This window comes from Trachemys scripta, chromosome 1, assembly GCF_013100865.1.
Source record: "Trachemys scripta elegans isolate TJP31775 chromosome 1, CAS_Tse_1.0, whole genome shotgun sequence".
Lineage (NCBI taxonomy): Eukaryota > Metazoa > Chordata > Testudines > Emydidae > Trachemys > Trachemys scripta.
In genome coordinates, this window is record NC_048298.1 from 65,311,168 (window position 1) to 65,335,035 (window position 23,868).

The 23,868-nt window shown below is 42.0% G+C and overlaps 1 protein-coding gene across 2 annotated transcripts in view; it reads left to right on the forward strand.

Annotated features, from left to right (window-relative positions):
* TBC1D15 (TBC1 domain family member 15) overlaps window positions 1-23,868 on the forward strand; it is an 80,268-nt gene that overhangs the window by 22,520 nt on the left and 33,880 nt on the right. The window contains exons 4-9 of one of the 2 annotated variants that reach the window (XM_034771549.1): window positions 1,116-1,254; window positions 4,549-4,759; window positions 11,606-11,708; window positions 12,398-12,448; window positions 12,752-12,949; window positions 14,902-15,030. In XM_034771549.1, coding sequence (XP_034627440.1) covers window positions 1,116-1,254; window positions 4,549-4,759; window positions 11,606-11,708; window positions 12,398-12,448; window positions 12,752-12,949; window positions 14,902-15,030 — 831 coding nt within the window. The remainder of the gene's footprint in view (window positions 1-1,115; window positions 1,255-4,548; window positions 4,760-11,605; window positions 11,709-12,397; window positions 12,449-12,751; window positions 12,950-14,901; window positions 15,031-23,868) is intronic. The other variant, XM_034771559.1, reaches the window with a different exon arrangement.

Here is a 23,868-nt window from a genome sequence, read left to right on the forward strand (position 1 = left end):
GTCTGGCATAGGATACCAGAAGGCCTAATTCAGCTTGCAGAGCCTTTTTATTGGTGGTGATAAACACGGTGGGTAGAACTCAACTTGTCTCAGAGCCTCTGGTAAGTTTGTTGGACTCACAGCTAGAAAAATGTCTATTTACTTGCAGAATGATCAGATTTGATATGGAGATTATGAAGAATAATTAATCTGGTTCCCCCCAGGGCCCTTGTTACAAAGTCACTTTACATGATCAAACCACGCTTTACATTTGGAGAAAACTCTGTATGTGTATATTTTTTAAAGTGGAATTCTGAAACAGAATCACAAAGCATTCAGGAGTGCTGGAACCATTTTTCTTGTGGGGGGTGCTGAGAGCCATTGAATCAGACTGCAAACCCTGTATATGATGAAAATCACTTCAAGTTCCAGCACCGATGAAAGCATTTGATTTTATAATTGGCTTCATACATAGCTGTCTCCAATGCAAAGTGTAATGCTTTGCCATCTTAATAACTTTTACTCTTTCTGTGTTGCTGCCTTAATGCTTTGATCTTGATTTAGAACAAAGGCCAATTCTGTTTCTTACTATTGTATAATTGACACATGGAATCTTTGTGGGGAGTTGGGAATGATTGCTTTTAAAATACTATTTATTTAACCTGGAGTTGTTAAAATGCATCCTTTTCTGTTATCTATGGTTGTAAAGAATGGTGGAAGTGGCTCAAGCATTGTACAATTTAGAGTAATAAATGATACATATGTCATTACTGGGATGAAATCAATTTGTCAATTATGAATAGGTAAGGTTGTTTTAAAATTTCTACTTGTTCTTAGTGCATCTCTAGTTGGGCAGATTTAAGATTATTTGGGTGATCTTCAGTATCTTTTTCTATGAATTTCAAATGTTTGGGTTTCTTTTTAATTTAAACTTAACATGGAATTTCTTGTTTCCCCCCCCCCCCCCAATATTTGTTTGATAACTACGTTCTTCTGGGGATTTTAACACTCAAGTCTGTGTACTTTCAACCTTAATTCCAATTTACCAAAGGTGTTTGTGTTTTTTAAACCTTGAAATTAGCTACTGATAAAATTCAGTTTTCGTTTTATGACTTCTTTTTTTTTATTTTGTTTAGGATTCCAGTTCAGTTGTAGAGTGGACACAAACCCCTAAAGAAAAATCTCCACGAGGGTTAGACCACCAAAATAATTATGAAGCAGAATGGGACATGGTCAACACAGTTTCGTTTAAAAAGAAGCCACGTTCTAATGGAGGTACATGCAAAAATAAATTCTGAAATTTTAAATATTTCCTTTGATATTAACTTAGTTTTAAAGGATCCATTAGTTATAAAAAATACTCTAGACTGTATTCCCTCAGGAAGTGAAATGCTGAGGTGACTTGTGGCTTGAATTACTTCTATTTTCCCAGATGAATTGATCTTGGCATCCACAAAGCTGTCTGCTTCTTCAATCTGATTTCCCCACTAAATCACTAGGGGGGATTGTGGTGTTGAAGCTTACGTCTAACCAGCATTTTAAGAGCTCATCCTACTGTGTCATAAAGCATTGCTATACCTGTCTTAATATGCATACGACCTTCACATCTCTCTTAAGCAAGTGTAACTTGAACAAATGTATACAATAGTTAGGAAAGAGAATGAGAAGATTAATGCTGTATTAAGCAGATGCTACTTCACTACTGGAACACCAGAGGGAGATTGAGTATACTACTGTGCAGTGAGAGCTTGCACATCAGGAAAAAAAAACAAATACCTGGAGAATTGTACTCTATTTCACACCTAGCACTCAAGTTTTGGTAAAATAAGAAAATAAATACAGAAGAATTAAAGAATTGGTAACCATCAAGTTTTCATAGCTAGAATGTGCACAGTTCCTGTGTTTCCCATTATTGTTTTGCTTGTAATTGTGTGATATTTTTAGTTACATTTGTCCTCCCTCTGTACTTCCTCTCCATCTTTTTATATTCATGGTCTTGCCCTATATTAGACCCCAGTCCCATAACTGGGTACTGTAATGGGGCCTACAAATCCCATACTAAGCGTAGACAGAAGGGGGAGGAGAGCCTCTCCTGTTTATAGGCAAACAGCTTGATCACACCCTCACGCAGCTGCCAGAGCTGCTAATCATGGAGGCAGGCTCCAACAACTTCATCCAGTAGAGGAAACAAAGCCTGCTATAAAGGGGAGAGTACAGAGAAGGAAAGGTAGGCAGAACAGCCTGAGACAGCAAATGGGTAACACCCTTGCACCAGGCTGCCTCCACGAACACAGCCAAGAGACTGAAACATACTTCTAGATTTAATTAGAGCTGAGGGTCCAAGAACTGCCCTGCTCAGGGGCAAACTAAGGAACGCCAGTCCGGGGCAGCAGAGACCCCGCGAAAGACCACAAGGGACCCCTATGTTCATGTGCCACCCCATCAATGACGGTGTTTAATACTTTAGGCCTGGTCTACACTCGGTGGTTCTTAGAAAGCATGTCCATGTGTATTTCACTCCAGGTGCACATGAGCGCTTGTGCTGGATATTGGAGATATTTAGTTAGCGGTGACTGTTCAGTCTATTCATGCACCTTTGGCTACCACTGTATCCCAAACCAAGGGTATAAAGGACAATGCAGGACTAACCCTCATTGCAATTCCTTCTCACTGCCCACGACTGTGATGGAGTGCTCAGTGTCCTGCACTCCTATAGTTAGCTCTTATTATTTTATTGCTGCACATAGTGGTTATTTAATGTTAGACTAGTGATTTGCCTGTTGATGATTATCATTTTATAGCTGTTTATAATTTTTGATGGGTTTCATTCGCTTTGAGGAAGCTTTCACTCCTCCTGCCGCCCATTTAGGGTTTTTTTGTCTTTCTGAAGGACTCCGTATGTTTAAGATGTTTGTTGTTTTGTATGATTTGTACTCTCCTGTGCTCTGTATGATTAAGTAAAAGTATTAATGTATTGTTATATGCTTCACAACTGCTTGTGTGCCCCTGAAAGATTGAACCGGTAAAGCAAAAGCTTCACACGTCTGTGGTGGAATTCTGGGATAGGGTGTGCTTAAGTAACTTGAGAATCTTGAGGGTCAGTGCTGATCTTGGGGGCCTAGGGCAGGTGGGCTGAGGAGCTCCATTTCTGAGAAGTGGTAACTAGCAGACTGAGAGTCAGTGCCCAGGAAATGTGCCAGAGAGGCCAAAGGAGGAACCAATACTTTAACCAGCTGAGACTCCAGGAGCTTGAAACTCCGTAGTAATCCAGTGCAGGAGAGGCATGGATTCCCCTCACAACAGTCTTAGTGGGTGGCCAGGAGGCGGTACTTTGCTAGGATTTGTGACGCGTACCTAGAGTGGAATACACATACGTACACCACATCTCAAAGAACTCCAGTTACTTTACAAGTGAATAACTTTTCTTTCTGGGTGGGGTGAGGGGTCTACTCACATGTATATGATTGTAGCATCAGGGCTTTAGATAGTGATCCCTTTGAGGCAAGGATTCTGCCTACCCATGTGTTTGTACAGTGCCTAGCACAACATAGCCCCAATCTTATTGGAGCCGTTAGGTAAATCTTGGGACATGGCACTTGTAACTGGGATTTCATACAGCCAGTGAATTTACAGATGCTAGACAAACTGGGTAGAAAATAAGCAGGAAAATGAAGTCTGATAGCTATATTAACTGTTTAGAAACCTCTGGGATGTGGACAGATATAGTGTGAACTGAAGAATGCTGCAGTGCACACTCCATTCCCAGAGCTAGTGTTAACTTTCTGAAAAGTTGGCAGTATTGATATGGGGTATATTCAGTGGTGGATTTAGAGTTAGTGGGGCTCTGTGTGCAGCTTCATTTTTGCCCCCCCTTGGGATCCAGCCAAGAAAAAGAACATTCTCTTATCTCTCCCCATCTCCCCCCCACCCCGTTTTTCATTCTTTTTTTCTTCATCCTCCTCCTATATTATAAGTAATGGGAAGTAAATGAAAATAAAATGAGATACCTTGATTGGGGTTCAGGAGGGGGTGAGGGGTGCAGGCTCTGGGAGGGAGTTTGGGTGTGGGCTCTGGGCTGGAGCAGGGGTGCAGGAGAAGGCCAGGGGGGTGGCGCTTACCTTGGGTGGTGCGGCTCCCAGAGCGACCAACAGACACACACCCCTCTGGCAGTGGCTTCTAGGCTGCTGGCACGTCTCTGTGCTCCCCTTGAGGGGAGAGAGGGCGGGCAGCGGGTCTTGGGCAGCACGCGGAGCCCCCTCTCCCCACCAGAGGTGCGCAGAGCAACCGGCCGCTTTTGGGAGCGGCGTGGGGCCACTGGCCATGGCATGCAGGCAGCCTGCCTTCCTCAGCCCTGCTGTGCCACTGGCCAGGACTTGGGGGCAGATTTTCAGATGAGATTTGTCCTGCATTTTGCGCCGCGCCCCCCCCCCCCCCCCCCCCCCCGCTGTTGAAGGCCCAGTGCCACTGCACAGTTTGTTTCATGGTAAATCCTCTCCTGGGTATATGTAGATGCTAATAGAAACCAGTTTTGGAAACCAAACTGTGATTGTCACAATTTTGTCTTTAAAGATGCTACAACTCATGCAAATGGAGAAAGCAAGTGGTCATTCCAGTTCAGTTTGACAGATCTGAAGTCAATCAAACAAAACAAAGAAGGCATGGGATGGTCTTATTTGGTATTTTGTCTAAAGGATGACGTCATCCTCCCAGCTCTTCACTTCCATCATGGTGATAGCAAATTATTAATTGTGTCCCTTGAAAAATATGTGGTGTTGTGTGAGTAAGTATCAAACAGTTTTTAATTGTTAATATATAATATAAATATAAATAATGTCAATAATTGTAAATTCTAGTAATAAATTTGCCAGTATGAATGTAGGTTCTGAAAATTTAACAGTAACAAGTTAATAAAATCCCTTCCCTTTAATCTTATTTCTCACTACTTTAATAATTTATCTGATTTCTAACAATTGATTTAGTAGTTCATGTTTTCATTTCAAATGTTTTGATATGTTTAAACAAGCTTCATCAATCTATTGAAAATCAAACAACCTCTGCAGAAAGCTATAATGTTTCATGGTGTTAGTACCCTCCAGAATGGGAATAAGGAGACTCGTGTTCTATTGCTCACTTCGCTATTGTCCGAGTTTGTGACTGTGAGTTTATTCTCTCTTCCAGTTTCCTCATCTAAAAATGGGGGTGATAATAGTCAACCTATGTAAATCACTTTGGATCGTCAGCTTTCTTCTCCAGACCTGAAAATCTCTGTGAAGCTCAAAAGCTTGTCCCTTCCACCAACATAAGTTGGTACAAAAAAGATGTTATCTCACCCACTTTGTATGTCTCGTATATAAGCAAGATAATTATTATTGATTATAATGATTTCTATTGTAGGTGTCATTGTCAGGCTAAATGAGTCTAGAAGTTAAACTTTGTTTAATTAAAAAAAAAAAGTACCACCCTGTCATCCAAATCATATATAAACGTTTCCTCCAAAGTGGTCTTCAGAACTCCATTTATTGCTGTTTATTTTTAACAACTTCATGTTCTCTTCTTAAGGATTTGAAGGGGAAAAAAAAAAAAAACCTGGCCAAGAAACCTGACCATGGATCCTTCCAGTTTCTGATAAAGTTGTTCTGTTATGGAGCATTATCTGCTCCTTCTCAGCCAGAAATGAAGGACTAAATACAAATCTTGAACTCTGATACCCTCCTGATAGCATATTACGTCACTATTAGACTAGCTTTATGTACAGAACCAGAGGGGCTGTTTTTTTCACTGGGGTTCTGCCTTGCAGGAACTTCTTTTGTGTTGGCCTCTGGCTAGTAGAATTTGTTTTCTGATCAGATGCATAGCTTACGTTTCATCATACCTCCCACTCTATTGAGCTCCAGAAGTTGTTGTTTCGTGTCTTTTAATTATTTGTATTGTGGTAGCCCATAGGAGCCCCAGTCATGGACCAGGACTCTGTTGTTCTAGGCACTGTATACAAACATGTAAAGACTGTCCCCAAAGAGCGTAGAATCTAAATATGACACACCAGCTGTCTAACCATGTCAAGTTTTTTGTAAGCATCATGGCAAAGAACGGATTAGAAGGGCGATAATGAGATTGCGTTGTAGATTTTTATGGGGAGCTCTTCCTCCAATGCAAGAAGAGCAGCATGGGAGGCGGGGCTAGGGTTGCCAACCCTTCCGGTTTCACCGGGAGTCTCCTGGAATCAGGCCCTATCTCTTGTAGGCTACTGAAGCCAAACCAGGAGATTTTCTGTACTACTCTGCGCAGTAGAAGCAGGGAAATGCACAGTTTTACTTGAGACTTCTATTTGACCCAACAATTTTTCTCAGTACAAATCTGATGGTTTTACATTAGGCCACAACATACCACTTTGTCAAAAAAGGAAATAGTGATTATGAAATTTTGTAATAAATATGTTGACCAGTTCACTGTGTGACAAGCTTCACAGTGTTAATGTAGTTACTGCATACAGTCGTCATTTCTAACTGAAAAATATTCTTTCTCTATGCAACCCCCCTCTAATTTGAAAAGCTGTCTAATGCTTTGTATTTTCTTACAGATCTATCTAGTGTTTAAAATATGTAAAATATGTTTTGGGGATTGGAGCGAGTGCTTCATGTTCATGTACTTTAAGTGACTCAAAGCATGTTAGCTATATTTGTGAGTTAATTCTTTTTTAAAACAATATTCCAAATGTTTTCTAGAAATAACATTAAGGTAGCAACATATTTATTTTTCTTGTTGCATTAGAAAAGTAATTTATGGCAAATAGCAAGATAAATTGTGAATCTGTAAATACAGTAATTGTAATATCACTTTAGTTTGTTAGCGCAAAAGTTTTATGCTTTTTTCTTTTTTGTAGCCAAGTATAAATCTGATGCATTTGGAGAATAAGCCAAGAATAATTTATCCTTATCATCCCGTATCCCATTTGGCCCATATTTTACTTGGTACTACTTCCTTTCCAGCATGATCAGTTGTTGCATTACTTTAGCCAAAGATGAATGTATGGTCTCTCATTTTCTTGACAACTCTCCTTTGAAGTGGCGCTCTTTTGACAGTAAAGTCGATACCTTCTCACAACATTCATTCAGTACTATTCTTGAGACGTTAAGTGTGCTCTGAACCAAAACAAACATCCTTCTTTTTTGCCTATAAACATGATAATAGCAGTATCACAAAAAGAAATAAGGCAGGATTATTTGAACTTGTTTAAAAGGTTTGCTGGTCTAGATACACTGGCAAACCCTCCTAGTGTAGACATAGTTCGTAAATCCTTTTGCTGGGATACGTTATAACTTGTTCCCCAAATGAAGTAAGCTATATCGGCAAAAGGATATTTTTGCTGGTATAACTGCATATATATTAGGGCTTTTGCCTGCATAATTATGTCAGCAAAAAATCATACCCCTAAGCAACCTAGCTATACTAGCAAAACTTTTAAGTGTAAACCAGGCCCAAATATATAACTGCTGCTTAAAGTATACTTCTACCAAAGACTGGATTGTCAGTTTGTGGTCCAGTCCTTAGTAAAGGGCTGCTCCTGGAGCAGACTGGGAGAGAGATTGTGACTTAGGAAGTCAGTTTCCCTCCAGATTTTCCTAGAGCATTGGGAGGAGTTTACACTTCATGATGCACTGGTGTATCTATGCTGCCAGGCCCGTTGGAGGGGTGCCATGATGACTCCCTTCCTTCTTGCGCACCTGTCTGGGAGGGGAAACCGAGCAGTTCTGCAAAGCCTAATTCCCTTTGCATGCAGGAAGCAGTGGTACAGGGTAGTACAAGGAAGCAAAAGGGAGTAATAGGGTGTCCCCATGTCCACCTCTGCCTCTGCTCCCTTGTGCTGGTATGCAGCACAGGTTGCAACCTGGCCACAAAGTAGCATTGATTAGGAGCATGTGAACTACCATGTTGGATCAGACTGATGGTATTCTCTTTCTGGTAGTGGCCACTAGCACTGGTCAGAAACACACTGAAACATTTTTTCATTGGAATTTGACTATTAGTTGAGATCTAAACATTTCACAGAGACAATTTAATTTTGACAAAGTTCTGACCGAACCAGGCAGGATTCCATTGGAAACCTGCCTGGTTTCCTGCCAGCTTGCTCCCCCTGGTTTCAAGTGTCCCTAGGTCTGGTTCAGTCCATCAATCGGATCTGGATCATTGAGAGTTCTGAAATTTTTGGTTTTCATTACAAATTGGAATGAAACCAAATTTTGAAATTCTCTGCTAAACATAATCAGTTTTCTCTATCTAGATCTAGTACCCAGTACCAAATGCTTCAGAAGAAGGAGTATAAAGAATAATTACTTAATACAGTTTAGGGAGAAGTCTTTTCTACTTGTTTATTCTGATTTATCTTCAGTGTGCCCATTCTTTAACATTTTTAGCAACTTGTCTTGGTCAGGACTTATACATCCTATGATAATAGAACTTTTATTTTTGATGTGATCTAAATTAGCTGTTACCTCTCAAGAAAGAGATTAGGAGTCATTGTGGATTGTTCTCTGAAAACATCTGCTCAATATGCAGCAACAATAAAAAAAAAAAAAAACCTAATGATGTTAGGAACCATTAGGGAAAGGATAGATAAGACAGAAAATATCTTAATGCGACTATATAAATCCTTGGTACACCTACACCTTGAATACTGCATGCAGTTCTGGTCGCCCCATCTCAAAAAAGATGCATTAGAAATGGGAAAGGTACAGAGAAGTGCAACAGCTTCCATATGCAGAGAGATTAAAGACTGGGGCTTTTCAGCTCGGCAAAGAGACAATTAAGGGGAATATGATAGAGGTCTATAAAATCATGAATGGTGTGGTGACAATGAATAAGGAAGTATTATTTACTCCTTCACATAACACAAGAACAAGGGGTCACTCAATGAAATTAATAGGCGGCAGGTGTAAAACAAACAAAAGGAAGTACTTCTTCACACAATGCACAGTCGATCTGTGGAACTCATTGCCAGGTGATGATGTGAAGGCCAAAACTATAGCGGGTTTCAAAAAAGAATTAGAGAAGTTCATGGAGGCTTGGTCCATCAATGGCTATTTGTCAAGATGGTCAAGGATGCAACTCCATGCTCTGGGTGTCCCTAGCCTCTGACTGCAGGAAGCTGGGAGTGGATGACAGGGGATGGATCACTCAGTAAATTGCCCTGTTCTGTTCATTCCCTCTGAAGCACCTGGCATCTTCTGCTGTCAGAAGACAAGAAACTGGGCTAGATGGGCCATTGGTCTGACCCAGCATGGCCATTCTTAAATTACATCTTTATTGTTGCATCATTATAGATGTTTCCTTGTCCTGCCCATCATTTGCTCCTCAGCTTGTTACTGTGCATAGCACATTGATATAAAAACACTAAAAGTGCTTTCTAAAGATTTTTTTTTGACTAATGATTTTTATTTTAATATGGCGAGAAATAGGGTGCCTTGAGTGCTTGAGAGTTATGCATGGTTGTGGCAGCTAACAAAAATTGAGGTTGTTTGTAGATCTGCATGGAGATAGGACCACACTATCTACAAGTGTAATTGATTTATCTGCTTTGTAAAATCTTAATTTTAATGTTTTCTCATTCTGTACCCCACATCTTCCCTCTTTTCTAAACCAACTCCTTTCCATAGTTTCTCCAACAAATATTTGAACTTCTGTGTCTGCTTAATATGATCAACATAATAAAAATAAAAATAAGATCATGTCTCTTGTGATAACAACCAACTTCAAACCTTATTATGTGTAAATCCCCTTCCCTCCTCTTGCTAGTATCCTCTCTCCTTGCTTAATTTCCTGACATACATAACCTCAGTTACAATATGTTCTCTTTATTCTCTCTGTGATGTGTCATAGACACCTGTGATATTATATACAAATGTTACATAATCAGTTATTTAATGTTTTGCTTTCTTGCTGTTTCCATTATTCATACATATTGTGCCCTTGATATTCATATAGGGATAGCATAACTACTTTCTAAAATAATATAATAGGACAGGCTGGCATTTCCCCCTCCTCCTGGACTTTAATAGCCTTTTTGCCTTCCATCTAATAATATTCTGTTATGAAAGTATTCAGTCACTGCGTAAGTCAGTATGTCTGAAGTGGCGGAGATGGAACAAATATATTTATTGGATTTGTCACTTTGAACAATCTGTGCTATTTAATTTGGCTTTGTATCTCTGATTTTATTGAATACAATCCTGTTCTGATGCCACATTGTCAAAGCTGGAATTTTGTGAATAAATGCTTTTGTGAATGTGTGTAACTCCACATTTTGTTTTGAACAAGTATCTGTCCAGAGAGAGAGTGTTTAATTAAAATGGAAATTTCTTATAAGGGTTTTCATCCTCTTGGCTTGGCAAAGCATAATACATGACTCAGCCTTTGCCCCCTCTGCTGCTTTTAGCAAAACCCAGGTGCAGTTTATTAACTGCCATTGCCAGTGACCTATGACTGTGGTCTGGCAGACTTGAAATGAGATCTCTTGTTGAATTTCATATCCTCCTGCATTAACATTGTATCCTGTCATGTTGGAACTGAAAAGAGATAACAGTTATTAAAGTTCTTATCTTAGACTTTAATAGCAAGGCATGTGTTCTATGTAGCAATGAAATAAAAAGTAATTTTTGTTTCAAAGACTAGAAATAGTGAATTTAACCAATTGATTTCCTGGATAGTGAGCCTCAGGTGAAGGGCAGTGGAGGGAGGGGTTTGCCATAATTTTTTAGACGCTTCACTAAAATACTAGATTGCTCAAATACGTTGAATTCAGCCATCTGATGATCAGGTTTCAGAGTGGATTTAGCATTTGGATTCCAAACTAGAATACCTTTTGCAGGGCTGTAATATGACAGTTCAGTTTAGGAATATAATGACTATGCTATTTACAAACTGCATTAATTTTATATGCTTATATGGCTGAAAGTAGATATCATGATTGTAATATTGTTGATTGAAGAACTCACAAAATAAAATCAGGAAGACTTGCATTGTTGTGGGGAAAATGCAGTTTATTACTAGATTACTTATGCATTTATATGCTAAATTTCTTATACCATTTAAAACTTTTTGTTGGGTACCTTAGCATGAAATCCACCAGGTGCTGAGAACAACCCCTGGAATGTATAAGGAATATACAGGGTCTGTTATACTCCTTTGCTGTTATAGTTTATTTTATTCAAGGATGTTTCAGCATAAACTTCTAGGGAGACACAATCAAGCATCCATACACTTCCTCATTAATCAACTGATGTTTTTGTTACAAAATTTACAACGAATCATAAAGTGCAGAAAGTAATTTCAAAGGAGAATTGTGGCACTTAAGTCATAAGGCACTATGTACCATTATCTTAATGCTAGCCTGTTAATTATCAATGTATTTTGTTAATCAGACTTTGGCTTTTAAATAGATTGAGAACTATGTATAAAAATGGAAAAAATGCATATTGTAAATATTTTAGTAAGTGTATTGTGTAAAGGGGCTAAGAATGATTTTGTTCAGCATCAGCTTTTCTCACACAAAGCACCAATTATAACTTACACAACCTAAATTTTTAAAAACATTTGTAGGAAAACTTGTGATACAAATTGTATTTTATTACAGATCTCCACAGGATAAAAGAATTCTTCTTGTCAATTGTCAGAACAAGAGTCTTTCACAGTCTTTTGAAAATCTCCTTGATGAACCAACGTATGGTCTAATACAGGTACGTACTATGTATAAAACCTACCTACTCATCAGTATTCCTTTGATTTTTAAAACTAAGTCATCTAAAAACACCTCTGCCCTTCCACTGCCTAAAAAACTTCCCAAACAATTAAGCTTTCTGTAGAAAGAAAAGAACTTATGTTCTACTTGTATACTGTAACTACGTGTTCATAAAATTTCATTATTTTTCACATGATCAGCCATTCCTTAAGGTCCAAGTGCTGCTCCTCCATGTTGTACAGATTTTATTTCAATAGGCAAAACCTTGTTTACTTCAGCTTTGCCTAAATATACTCCTTAATTTTTTTCGTAGAGGGGGGGGAAAAAAAGAAACACAAGGCAAGTCTTGCCCAAATGTGTTAGGTAATTACTCAAAGAGAGAATTATTTCCACCAATAATGTTTTTTCACCTAATATATGTGCTGCTCAGTGCACAATATTGCACAAATGTAAACTATTCTGTTTTATAACTGCCAATTACTGGGTGAAATCCTGGCCTCACTGAAGGCTGTGGCAAAATTCCCATTGACTCTTTGGGACCAGGATCTCACCCCATTGATTTGATTTACAAAGGAGGTAATATTGACTAAATTGTATTAGTTTTCAGATTTAGTGATCAAAGATAGTTTTTTCTGTAAGATTCCTAGCAGGATGCTTCTTGCTTCAAGATGTATTTTCTCTGTGAAGGGAGAACTACTAAACAGAAGAAAGACATTTTGGGCCATTCACCATTGGAAAGTAAGCACTGGACATGACTTATTATTCTAATATAAATAGGCTAGATTTAGCTAGCACATCATTGGCCAATCTCTCAAACAAAATCATTAGTGTTAGACTAATACCTGTTGTGATTTCTCATTTTTAAACCTTTTTTAGCACATTACAATTATACTATGCAAACTTGCTATTACAAAAACTTTAACTTTCAGAATAATTTTTGAGAAACTACCCTTGGTTATAATTTTATATTTTGGTTAGAATAGTTGTCTGAAATGTGAGGCTGTTACTGTTAACTTGTTTTCCTCTCCTACTACTATATAGAAATTGAAGAAGGATCCATATACAGCAACTATGGGAGGATTTTCCAAAGTGACAAACTATATTTTTGATAGTTTGCGAGGAAGTGACCCTTCAACTCAACAACGACCACCATCTGAAATGGCAGACTTCCTCAGTGATGCTATTCCAGGACTAAAGATAAATCAACAGGAAGAACCAGGATTTGAAGTTATTACACGTGTGAGTGTGTAGATAGGGTGACCAGATAGCAAGTGTGAAAAATCGGGACAGGGGGTGGGGGGTAATAGGAGCCATATAAAAAAAGCCCCAAATATCAGGACTGTCCCTATAAAATCGGGACATCTGGTCACCCTATGTGTAGATAGCATATTAGTGTAATATAGACATAAAGCACCTTTCTTACATACTGACTATCTTCACCACTACGGTCACCGATTTTAAAATTGTTGATGCATGTTGTGTTTGCTCTTGAAGCTTTGGTTTGTCTTGTCTATAAAGTAGAGGTCTGCTCAGGCCTAACTTTTAGGCTGAATCCAAGCCCACCTAACTTAATCTGAGCCTGAAAAGGTCAGCAAATTTTACAACCCAACCAGACCCTGACCCTTCTCCTTGAACCTGAGTCAACACTGCCACCTCCTACCCATGAGGTCGGCTCTCCTCTTGCCTGTGGGGTTGGCATGGCAGCAGCTGCATTCTCTGCTACTGTTGAATGCTGGCCCCTGCTGTGCAATGTGTGTGCTGCAGAGTGAAAGGCACAACACTGCAAAGTGGCAGTGGCCAGCGAGAGCAGGGCACACAGTCACTGCCATGCCAACCCCACAGGCTGGAGGAGGAGAGTCCAAGAGGGTTCAGTTGTTTTTCCATCTGATCAGACCAGACACTTGTAGTTGCATTCCATCGAGTTGCAGGGCACTACTATAATGAGAATGTACATAAAAATTCTTTCTTTCATGCATTCAGAGAAAAATGAAGTGGTGTTGTTTAACGTTAGTGTCCAATTTATCTCCCATTGACACCAGTGGAAGCTCAGGTTGCTCATTTTACGAAACCATCCCCATAGAAACTAAACTGGTTCAGTTCTTGCTTGGCTTATTTCCTGTGTTTGGCTTTAGATCTATATTATGTATTTATATCTTCAATCTCTCTTAATATATATGTGCAATGAACTTTATTTTTGCATGGTTAATTTAAATAGTTTAGAATATCCATTTATACTTAAAACAGGTTTAATTTTATTAAAACAAAATACTAAATGGAATGCTCAGTTGTAGTTGTATTATAAAGACTTGGGGATAGCAAGTAATTCCATGCACTTGTAATTCAACCATGAATCACTTATTGTGAACTCTGTGGATCTCTTTTACAGTTAATAAAATAAGTGTTTTATATAAGTGATTCATGGCAGTGAGATTAGTTAAGCAGCCCAATGCTTTGACGTGGCATTAAATATTTCAGAAGCAGTGTTTATAAAACTTTTAAAAACTCAAATAATTCAGTAGCTGAAAATGAAAATTGTCAGCAAGTTCAACTACGTAATCTGTAGGTTCCTTGGATTTACTACCCAGCAGTTGTTCAGTTAACCATGGATGTAACAGAAAAGATATGATTTATTTGAGATAACATTGACCTGTGTGCCTTGATATGCTAAACTTGTGTGGCTTCTAAGTAGTTAAAACCAACTTGAGCTGAAGTAGACTTTGTTGCTGCCATGTGCAAAATATTTTGGGCATCAGGGCTAAAGTAGAAACTATGTCTAAAGCCTGAGCCCTACTCAGTGCTCACATATTTGGGTTGAGGACTGAGGGGAAAGTAATTTCCTGATCATGGAGCTTTGCTGCACTTTCAAAACTGCCCTCTCTCTGGAGCTGAGGGGAGAAAGGCCAGTGTATGTACACAGCAATTGATCTGCTAGTCTCATCCCCAAATCCCTACTATGCTATGATGTGCAAGAAACCCCTGTGGAACTGTGGCATGCTCCTCAAATCTGTCCGTTTCCCCTTCCCTTTTAACTCCCTATACACAGTGCCATGTGCTGTGGCTATAGCCCCAAGTGCATATGGAGGAGAGAGCTGGATTTAATACTATTGTGTGAGGGTTTTTTTTTTTTTTAAAGAAAATTAATGGATCAATGCAATGACATTCATGTAACATTGGGTTTTTTAATATTTTAGATTGATCTAGGTAAACGACCTGACGTTATCAGAAGAGAGCCAGTGTCTGCTGAAGAATGGACTAAGAACATGGATTCAGAAGGAAGAATCTTAGATGCTGACTCCATAAAGCAAATGATATTCAAAGGGGTAATTTATGTTCATTAATGAAGCTGTTGCTAGGAACTGAGTCAGCCAACCCCTTACGGTCAGATTTTAGTTTTCCCCTTCTCTGCAAACTCTGCCATTGAGCTGATCTTATTATGCTTGCAATTTCCAGAAGACTTTGAACTTGTCAGTGTTGTTGGACAGGGTAAACAAAGTCTGTTGAGTTCAAACAATGTTAAGGCAAGTGTGCAGCAACACAAAGAAATGCTGTCTTAAGACACAGAGGACTTTTTATTAGCTGGTAAGAGAATTTGGAAGTAAAAAGGTGGAGATAGGTGACTGGGCCTTGGCCAATACAATAGAAGAGGCAAAACTACTTAGGGAGGGAAAGAGTTCTAAACTACGGCCATGTCTATGCTACAGACTTTGGTTGACATAAGTTACTTTGGTGTAAAGCCTTTGTGGTTAATGTATCACTTGTGAATTCGTACTTGGCTGCTTGCATTGGTCTTTGACTATTCACCAGGAGTGCTTGTATTGATGTAAAGTGTGCTACATCATGGGTAGGTATTATAGTGTGCCACACACCACCCTGTGGTGCAGTGCCTTTTGCAGAATTTTTGCAGTGCACTGTGGAGCGCGCACAAGTTGTGTAGGGGGGGGCTGTGAGCAAGGGGTCAAGTTCCCATCATGCAACTTTTTCCATCCCATAATGCCATCCCATAACTTTTATGCCTTTTTTAAAAATCCCACAAACCCACATGGCACTTTTTGCTATCTACCATCTCTGAGAGAAGCACAGAAGCCGTAGAACTTTGCGCTATTGTCATGAATGTTGCAAACACAGAATGAACAATATTCTGTTATTTTCAGAGCTCAGGAAGTTCTGCAACTACAGAGGACATGTTGATTTCTTTGAGGACAGATGGCTGTGGTACATAGTGAAAAACAATTCAAGGTTGTTGGTGGCATTAATGGAGTAGCTGCAGATGACGGAGCTTTGGGGCCTGGGAAACAGCAACAGCTAGTGCGATTGCATTGTAGTGCAGGTTTGGGACTATGAGCAGTGGCTGCCGAACTTTCAGATGTGAAAGGCTACATTCCTGGATCTGTATACAGCGCTCACCCGAGCCCTTCAGCGCACAGACACCAGAATGAGAGCTGCACTGACAGTTGAGAAGCAAGTGGTGATTGCACTCTGGAAGCTTGCAGTGCTGAATTGCTACTGGTCAGTGGGAGATCTTTTTGGAGTTGAAAAATCCATGATGGTGGCCATTGTCATGCAAGTGTGTAGAGCAGAAATCTCAAACTCAAATCTCCATGAGGGCCACATGAGGACTAGTACATTGACCCGAGGGCCGCATCACTAACACCTTTTTATATACAGGTACAAAAGCCCCTGCCCCCACTCCACCCCTTCCATGAGGCCCTGCCTCTTCCTACCCCTTCCCCAAAGTCCCCCCCAACTCCGCCCCCTCCCTGCCCCTATTCTAACCCCTTCCCCAAATCCCGGCCCCGGCTCTTCTCTGCCTTCTCCCCTGAGCACGTGGCTCCCCGCTCCTCCCCCCTCCCTCCTGGAAAGCGCTGAGCACCGCCAAACAGCTGGAAGTAGGCGGAGGAGCAGGAACCCGGCGCGCTGGGGTGGGAGGGGGAGCTTGGTAGCTTCAGGAAATAACTCGGGGGGAGGGGGGGAGGCGCGCGGGGAGCTTGGCAGGCCGTGGGCCGTGTGTTTGAGACCCCTGGTGTAGAGCTGTTAATTGTATCCTGCTATGAGGACAGTGACTCTAGGCAATGTGCAGGATATCGTGGCTAGATTTGCAGCTATTGGGTTCCTGATCTACAGTGAAGTGATAGATGGCATGCATGCTCCTATTTTGTCCCCAGCCCTGTTACTCTGAAAAATAGGTTTGGGGCACCCCTACAATAATCTGCCTATCATTCCCTTAATCTGTCCTTCCCTGGGTATGGGTCTTAAAGGTAGTCAAGGAAACACTTGGAGGATACAGATATAGCCTTCTGATTAAAATGATTGACACAGGCAGTGTTCTTTCCAACGCGCAGTATCTTTTTATTACTATAATAATCCCTAATACAGTGTAATCTAAAAGCATGGATTAAACACACATTCCTTGTTGCAAATTAAAGAGAACTCAAACTGCAGTACAGTTTGAATGATGTTAAGTGGGTGTGCTCTATTACAGATGACCAGTCTGTACAGGGTGCTGACAGCAGTTCTTAAATTGGACTTTGCAATTTACCTATGTAAAATTTAACGAACACAACATTTTATGCACCTTTATCAACATACACACACATACTCGCGCTAATCCCACACTATACTATATGTAATGAGAATTCGCAAACACTCTAAAATCCGTTGAGGTCACTCTTTGATTGCTGCTGTTGCCAACTCCCATCAGTTATCAGCGTGGCATGCGTTCTCTCTCCTTAGCTCGGCTCTTCAATTCTTTCAGCTAAGTTGCTGACTTCCTTCAGCAGTTGCTCTGCTCTGCCCTCCACTGTTTTAACTGCCCATCTTTTTAACCTTTTTATTCTGTCAGCTATCAGGTCTTTTCTGAGCATTCTCACTGTTAAACATTACCTCATTCTTGGATGTATGCCAACATTGTGCACATGCTCACTGCAGTTATTTACCGCAGAGTTAAGACCTTGCCCTACTTGGCTTTTTGCCAAGTCACCATTTTAGATACTCTTGGCTTTCTGCCAATGATCTTTCCCCCACTTTTGCATTGGGCATGCTCAGCCTAAAAACACTTTGTGGTCATACCTCATTTTACTTGCAGTGGTCACGTGACCTACAACGCTCAGTTTTGAAGTGACTCCTGCTTAGTCAAGTGGGAAGCTAGGGTTAGAAAACGGAGATTAGAAATGCAAAATGGAGTCTGGGGAGTTTCTCCGGTACCAGCCCAACAGAAAGAGCTACTTCTGTATGGTTATGCAAGTGTTGGGGATTCTTCACTGATATCCGTGTGGACTGATCAGGGATGCATAACACTCACATCTTTAAGAATGCAGAACTGTTCAGGAAGCTGCAAGCAGGAATATTTTTTCCCAACCAGTGGATTGTCATTGGTGATGTTGAAATGCCAGTGCTCCTGGGAGACCCCGCCTACCCCTTGCTTCTCTGGCTCATGAAGCTGTGTGCTGGCCACCTTGACAGCTCCAAGGAAAGTTTCAGCCACTGGCTGAGCAGGCGCAGAATGACAATTGAATGTGCTTTCAGTAGACTGAAGGGATGCTGGTGGTGTTTACTCACTAGATTAGATTTTAGTGAGAAAAATATCCCTATGGTTATATCTGCCTGTTGTGTCCTGCCTAATGTCTGTGAGGCAAAGGGGCAAAAGTTGCTGCAGAAGTGGAGGGCAAAGGTGGAGAGGCTGTCTGCTGACTTTGAACAACCAGATGAAAGATCATTAGAAGAGCTCAGCTTGAAGCTATGTGGCTGATAGGAGAACTTGAAAGAGCACCTTAATGCTCAGCCTCGGTAGTCTTTAGCTGGACTATGCTCAACCTGGCCCTGAAGTTTTGAGGGTTACTAGGAATTGCATAGCACTTAGTTCATTGGTTCATTAAAAGATGTAATTCATAAATGTACACTATGTGCTGTCTACTTTACATTTATAATCATTACACTACTTTTTCACTGAACCTATGAGTTGTGGTTCTGTTCTATTACAATGATGTGCTTTGAGTATTGCTAGGCATGTTATTAATAGGGCGCTACCAAATTCACGGTTCATTTTGGTTAGTTTCATCGCCACGGGGTCTTAAAATTGGTCAGTTTCACAATTTCAAATGTTTACATCTGAAATTTTAGTGTTGTAACTGGGAGGGAGGAGGGGGTTCTGATCCAAAAGGGGATTGTGTGGGGGTCTCAAAGCTGTTGTAAGAGGGTTGCAGGATTGCCATACTCACTTCTGTGCTGCCTTCAGAGCTTATCTCTGAAGGCAGCAGCTGCGGAGTTTCCTGCAGCAGCTGGGGGAGGCTCCCGGAGGTGGAGGCTGGTCTGATTTTCCCAGTGCTGCTGGAAACACCCCAACCAGGGGATCCTAGCTGCTAGTCAGAGCCAGGGGCTCTGGACAATTTGAAAAATGGGTGCCCCATCCCTGGCAGGAGCCACGGGGTGGAAGCCTGGGCAGGAGCCGAGGGGGGAGGACAGCAGCCCCGAGCTGGGGCAGGAGCCTGGCAGGAGCTGTGGGGGCTGGAGCTGCAGGGGATGGCAGCCCCCGGCCCAGGTCCCTGAGCAGGAGCTGCAGAAGATGGAAGGCCCGACTCCCGCTGGAGCCGCAGGGGGTGTGGCCCCCTGTCCAGGTCCCTGAGTCTGGGCAGGAGATGAGGTGGGGGTAAGCAGCCCCAAACCTGGGGAGGAGCCATGGGGGGGGAGGGCAGCCCAGAGCCTGGCAGGAGCTGTGGGGGGAGGGAGGTGGCTGCCCCAGCCCAGAGCCCGGGCTGGAGCCATGGTAGGGGAGAGGGAGTGGAAGCCCAGAGCTTGAGCCCGGCCAGGGGGAGATGGGGGCGGCAGCAGCAACCCCAGAGCTCAGGAGTCCGGACCCTGGGCAGGAGCCACTGGGAAGGCAGCCCAGTGCCCCAGCACTTCTGCGCTGTCTGTGGAGGTGGGTCTGATCTCCCTCGGATAACAGCTGTGCAGGGGAAGGACAAGTCCTGTCCCTCCCCAGCCCAACTATTTCAGGGAGATCAGATTTCCCAGGGAAGAGCTTATTTCATGGTCCATGACATGTTTTTCATGGCCATGAAATTGGTAGGGCCCTAGTTATTTCTAAAAAATAAAAATGTATTACAGAGCAAAAATAGTGTGCAATTAAAAACTATGGTGCAAACTTATAAACTAAAATCAGCGGTTCTCAAACTGCGGGTGGGACCCCAAAGTGGGTCGCAACCCCATTTTAATGGGGTCGCCAGGGCTGGCTTAGACCTGCTGGGGTCCGGGGCTGAAGCCCAAGTCCCACCTCCTGGGCTTTGGCAGGTCAGTGTATGTGAGGTTGTGGTTTTCCTTAGTGTTCCCTGGTGTGGAGTGATAGGGATGCAGCCCTTGATGCCACCTACCGTGTGTGGGGGGTGGGGGGGGAGGAGGGGCATAGGAGGTGCTAAAATGGAGTTAACCATTGACTGCGATGGGGGACCTGTGACTGTTGGATCTGTAGGTTAGCAAGAGTCTGCAGCATTCGTGTTTTGCTGTCTGAGAAGCTCCATTATGTCCTAGAGCATCTCCCTCTCCTTCTGGGACTCCTGTGCCTTTCTCCTGTCTGCTTTCTCCTTCTCCAGGCTGTCTGCTATATTCATCCTCCAGGCCCTCTGTTCACAGTCTGATGCTGCACTGGCTTGCAGGATCTCACTGAATATGTCCTCCCTAGTCTGTTCCTTTCTCCTCTTCCTCAAAGTCAGATGTTCCCCTGGGTGTTGTAGGGGCCACCCCTCAAGGTCACAACGGCAGCAGCTACAGCTAAAACAGACCGATGTGGTGGTGTATTTACAGTGACAGTGGAAAGCAAAAGATAAGTTGCAGAGCTCTCTTCCTTTACTCTCATAAGAGTTTTAAATAAGACATACTTATTGACACTTCAGCTTTGAAGTGCCTCTGCACATGAGGAGTCTGACCTGCCAGGGATGGATGGTGGGATAGGAAATGAGGCAATTGTTTGGTTGCATAAAACAATAAAACTTCATCCACTGTTTCCATGGATCTGAGCACAAGGTAGTGGCAATGAGTACTGGCACTGTTTTCCAGCTGGAGTAATGATTTCAGCTGATACCTCATTTTTGGGTGTAACAAAGGCACAGTGAACACAGCTGCTGCTGGTGTCCCAAAGTTGCTTGGGTCTGTATACTGCTGACCTGTTTACTGCAATTATGCCTGCTGAAGTCATTGTGGAGTGGCATGGGCACTGTCCTATTGTGAAGGAAGAAATAAGGTTGCCATCCCTAGAAACCTTCAAAAGAGGATTGCAGATTTACCTCCGTGAGTTTCATCAAGATCTCTCAAGAGGATTCTAGGGCCATCCCAGTGTACATAAACAGCTCCACGTGGCTCCCCTTTCCCCACCTAACCCTACAGTGGAATAAAAAGCAGATAAGAGCTCTACCTCTGTAGTATCTTTCATATGAGAAAAACAATGAAAAATAAATAACTATGTAGTGCTATTTTGGGATTGGGCTGAGTGCCATCTTCACATTGGGACTGGGAGTGGCTGGCTCATTACAAAAGCAGCTTTGCCTCTCCTGGAATTGACACCACCTCATCTATTATTGGGAGTGGACTACATCCACCCTGATCAAATTGGCCCTGTAAACACTTGTTCTCCACTTGTGAGGTACTCCCTTCTCTTGTCATTATATAATGCCTGCATCTGTAACTTTCACTCCATGCATCTGAAGAAATGAGGTTTTTTACCCACAAAAGCTTATGCCCAAATAAATCTGTTAGTCTTTAAGGTGCCACCGGACTCCTTGTTGTTTTTATGGATAAAGACTAACACGGCTACCCCCTGATATTTCACATTTAAACACTGTAAAGAAGAATGCATGCACACACCTGAGATTCCTTTCTCTTCATTGAGCTCACCTATGCCCGGCTGGTAGAACTGGTTAGATTGTGGTGGAATCTCAAAAAGATCCTGGCTCGAAGTGTAGCTGGACCCTCCTGCTACATCTCCCTCCTCTGCCTCTTCCTTGCTGTTCACGGCAGAGGTCTTGAGCTCCTTGGAGGTATCTTGTGTGAGGTGCTTGGTGGGGTCTCTGCCAAGTATCGTGTACAGCTCATTGTAAAAGTGGCAGGCCTATGGCTCAGCACCAGATCAACTGTTGGCCTTCCTGGCCTTGTGGTATGCCTGTCACAGTTGCTTCACTTTCATGTGGCAGAGCTGCTGATCCCTGTCATACCCCTTAACCTGCATCCCCTGTGCAATCATTTTATATGTTTCTGTGACTGGTCTGTAGCTGTGCCTGCACAGCCTCTTTTCCCCCCAGGCCCAGGAGATCCAATACCTCCTGTCCACTCCAGGCAGGAGCTAATGTAGAGCATGTAGTGAGCAGGTCAGTTGGGCAGTCACATACAACAAGGGGGGAGCTGCTAGTTGTGTTCTCCAAGGAGTGCAATCAGGAAAAAAGCATTTCAAAAATACATAGTTTTAAAGAGGATGGCTTCCATGACCCAGGGGCAATGGAGTTTACAAATGTGACTAGAGCGGTCACTGTTGGGTATTGTGGGGCAGCTGCTGGCGGATTATTAATCTCAATATGGGTCACACAGTGTAAGCGCTTGCACAGTGTTGACCACAATATGTCAACCATGGCTCAATATCATTCGAGGAGGTGTTGTTACTGCTTTGCCGTAATGTGGTGCGTACATTGACAGGAGATAAATTTGAGTGAAAACAATGTGCAAATAGGTTGGTGCAAAGCTACTTAGGTCAACCTAACTCTACAGTGTAAACCAGGCCTGAGAAGGTGCCTCCATGAAACTATTAATGCTTTAATGAAAGTGCTATTTTCTTTAGGATGTGAGTCCCCTTTTTTCTGAATTGGTAGTTTTCCCCTCCTATCCTGCCCTTGTTTCTTGCTCTCCATGGTTTGTTCTGGTAGCGAGATTGTTGTGGGCTGTGCTGAAGCTGACTCTGAAGATTTTCATTAATTTTAGTCTTGTTTTGTGGAGTCCTGTAGTATGTGAATTCAGCTTCACTAGTGAAAATCTGGTAGTAAATACAAACTAAAAGTGAAGTTATGCAGAACAGTTGTAGCAAGAACACCTCTCCTAATCAGTTGTCGTGAGTGACGTTTGCTTTTTTTGTTTTCATGCTGATCCAGGTGCCCAATGGGCTCTCTTGCTCACTTTCTAGTCTCTACAGTGTGCTAGGGAGGTGTTGCCAGGCAGGGTCTCAGAAATGCATGACATCTTAAAATGGAGTAATAACCTTATCCACCATTTTTATATTGGGCCATCACTTTCTTTCACACATATAGTCCTACATCCATTTTTAACTATTTCTAATATGCCCAAAGATGGAAAACATGGCTTAGAGCAGTTGGTTCAGGAGCCTGTTGCAGAGCAGGCTCATTGACTGCCTGTTGTCACAGTGCAGCCCATGTGCGTGTTGCTTGCCCTCTCAGCATTACCCTGCAAACCCTCAACGTAGAAGGCCAGCATGTTTTAATGCCCTAAGCATCTAACAGCCTGAGAAGTGACTCCTTGAGGCCCCCTTCTGAACCCATGTCCCAACTTGCTTCCCATCTGTTGGGTCTGATTACACTTGACTTGGTGGCATAGCGATGCAGCAAATATTTGCTGCACTATTGCGCCTGTTTTAACCTTGTAGAAGAGGGGAATATAGTGAGGAGTAAAGAAATACTGTTGTTATAGTGGATTATTGAACAGTGGCATGGACAGAGGTCAAGAAGTATGTTTGTTTTATCCTCACAGGCACAGTGCAGATGCTTGCCCATAGGAGATGCAAGGGCTTGTCTTATTTGAGGGCAGGTAATGTTCGGGCAGGAGTAGTCCTTGGTATAAGAGAGAGACGTGGTAGGAATTGCCAGATTTACTATGAAAGGTTGTTGAGAAATAAACATTCTTGAGTACACACCCATATTATGAGTTTTGTGGTGGGATCATCTGCATGTTATATGCTTTTACTTATAGTTGTGACACAAGGGGTATTTTATATTAAAAATGGCATACCAGACCTTGGAGTATTGGGTAATTGGGTCTAGTGGAGAGCAGGTTTTGGGGATGCAAACTAAAGTTTGGACTTGTTAGTTACAGTACAGTGTTTCAATATTTAAGTCTAGCATTTATCTTCTTATTTTTTGTAATGTTTATACAAAGGTTCAACGATAATGTTTCTG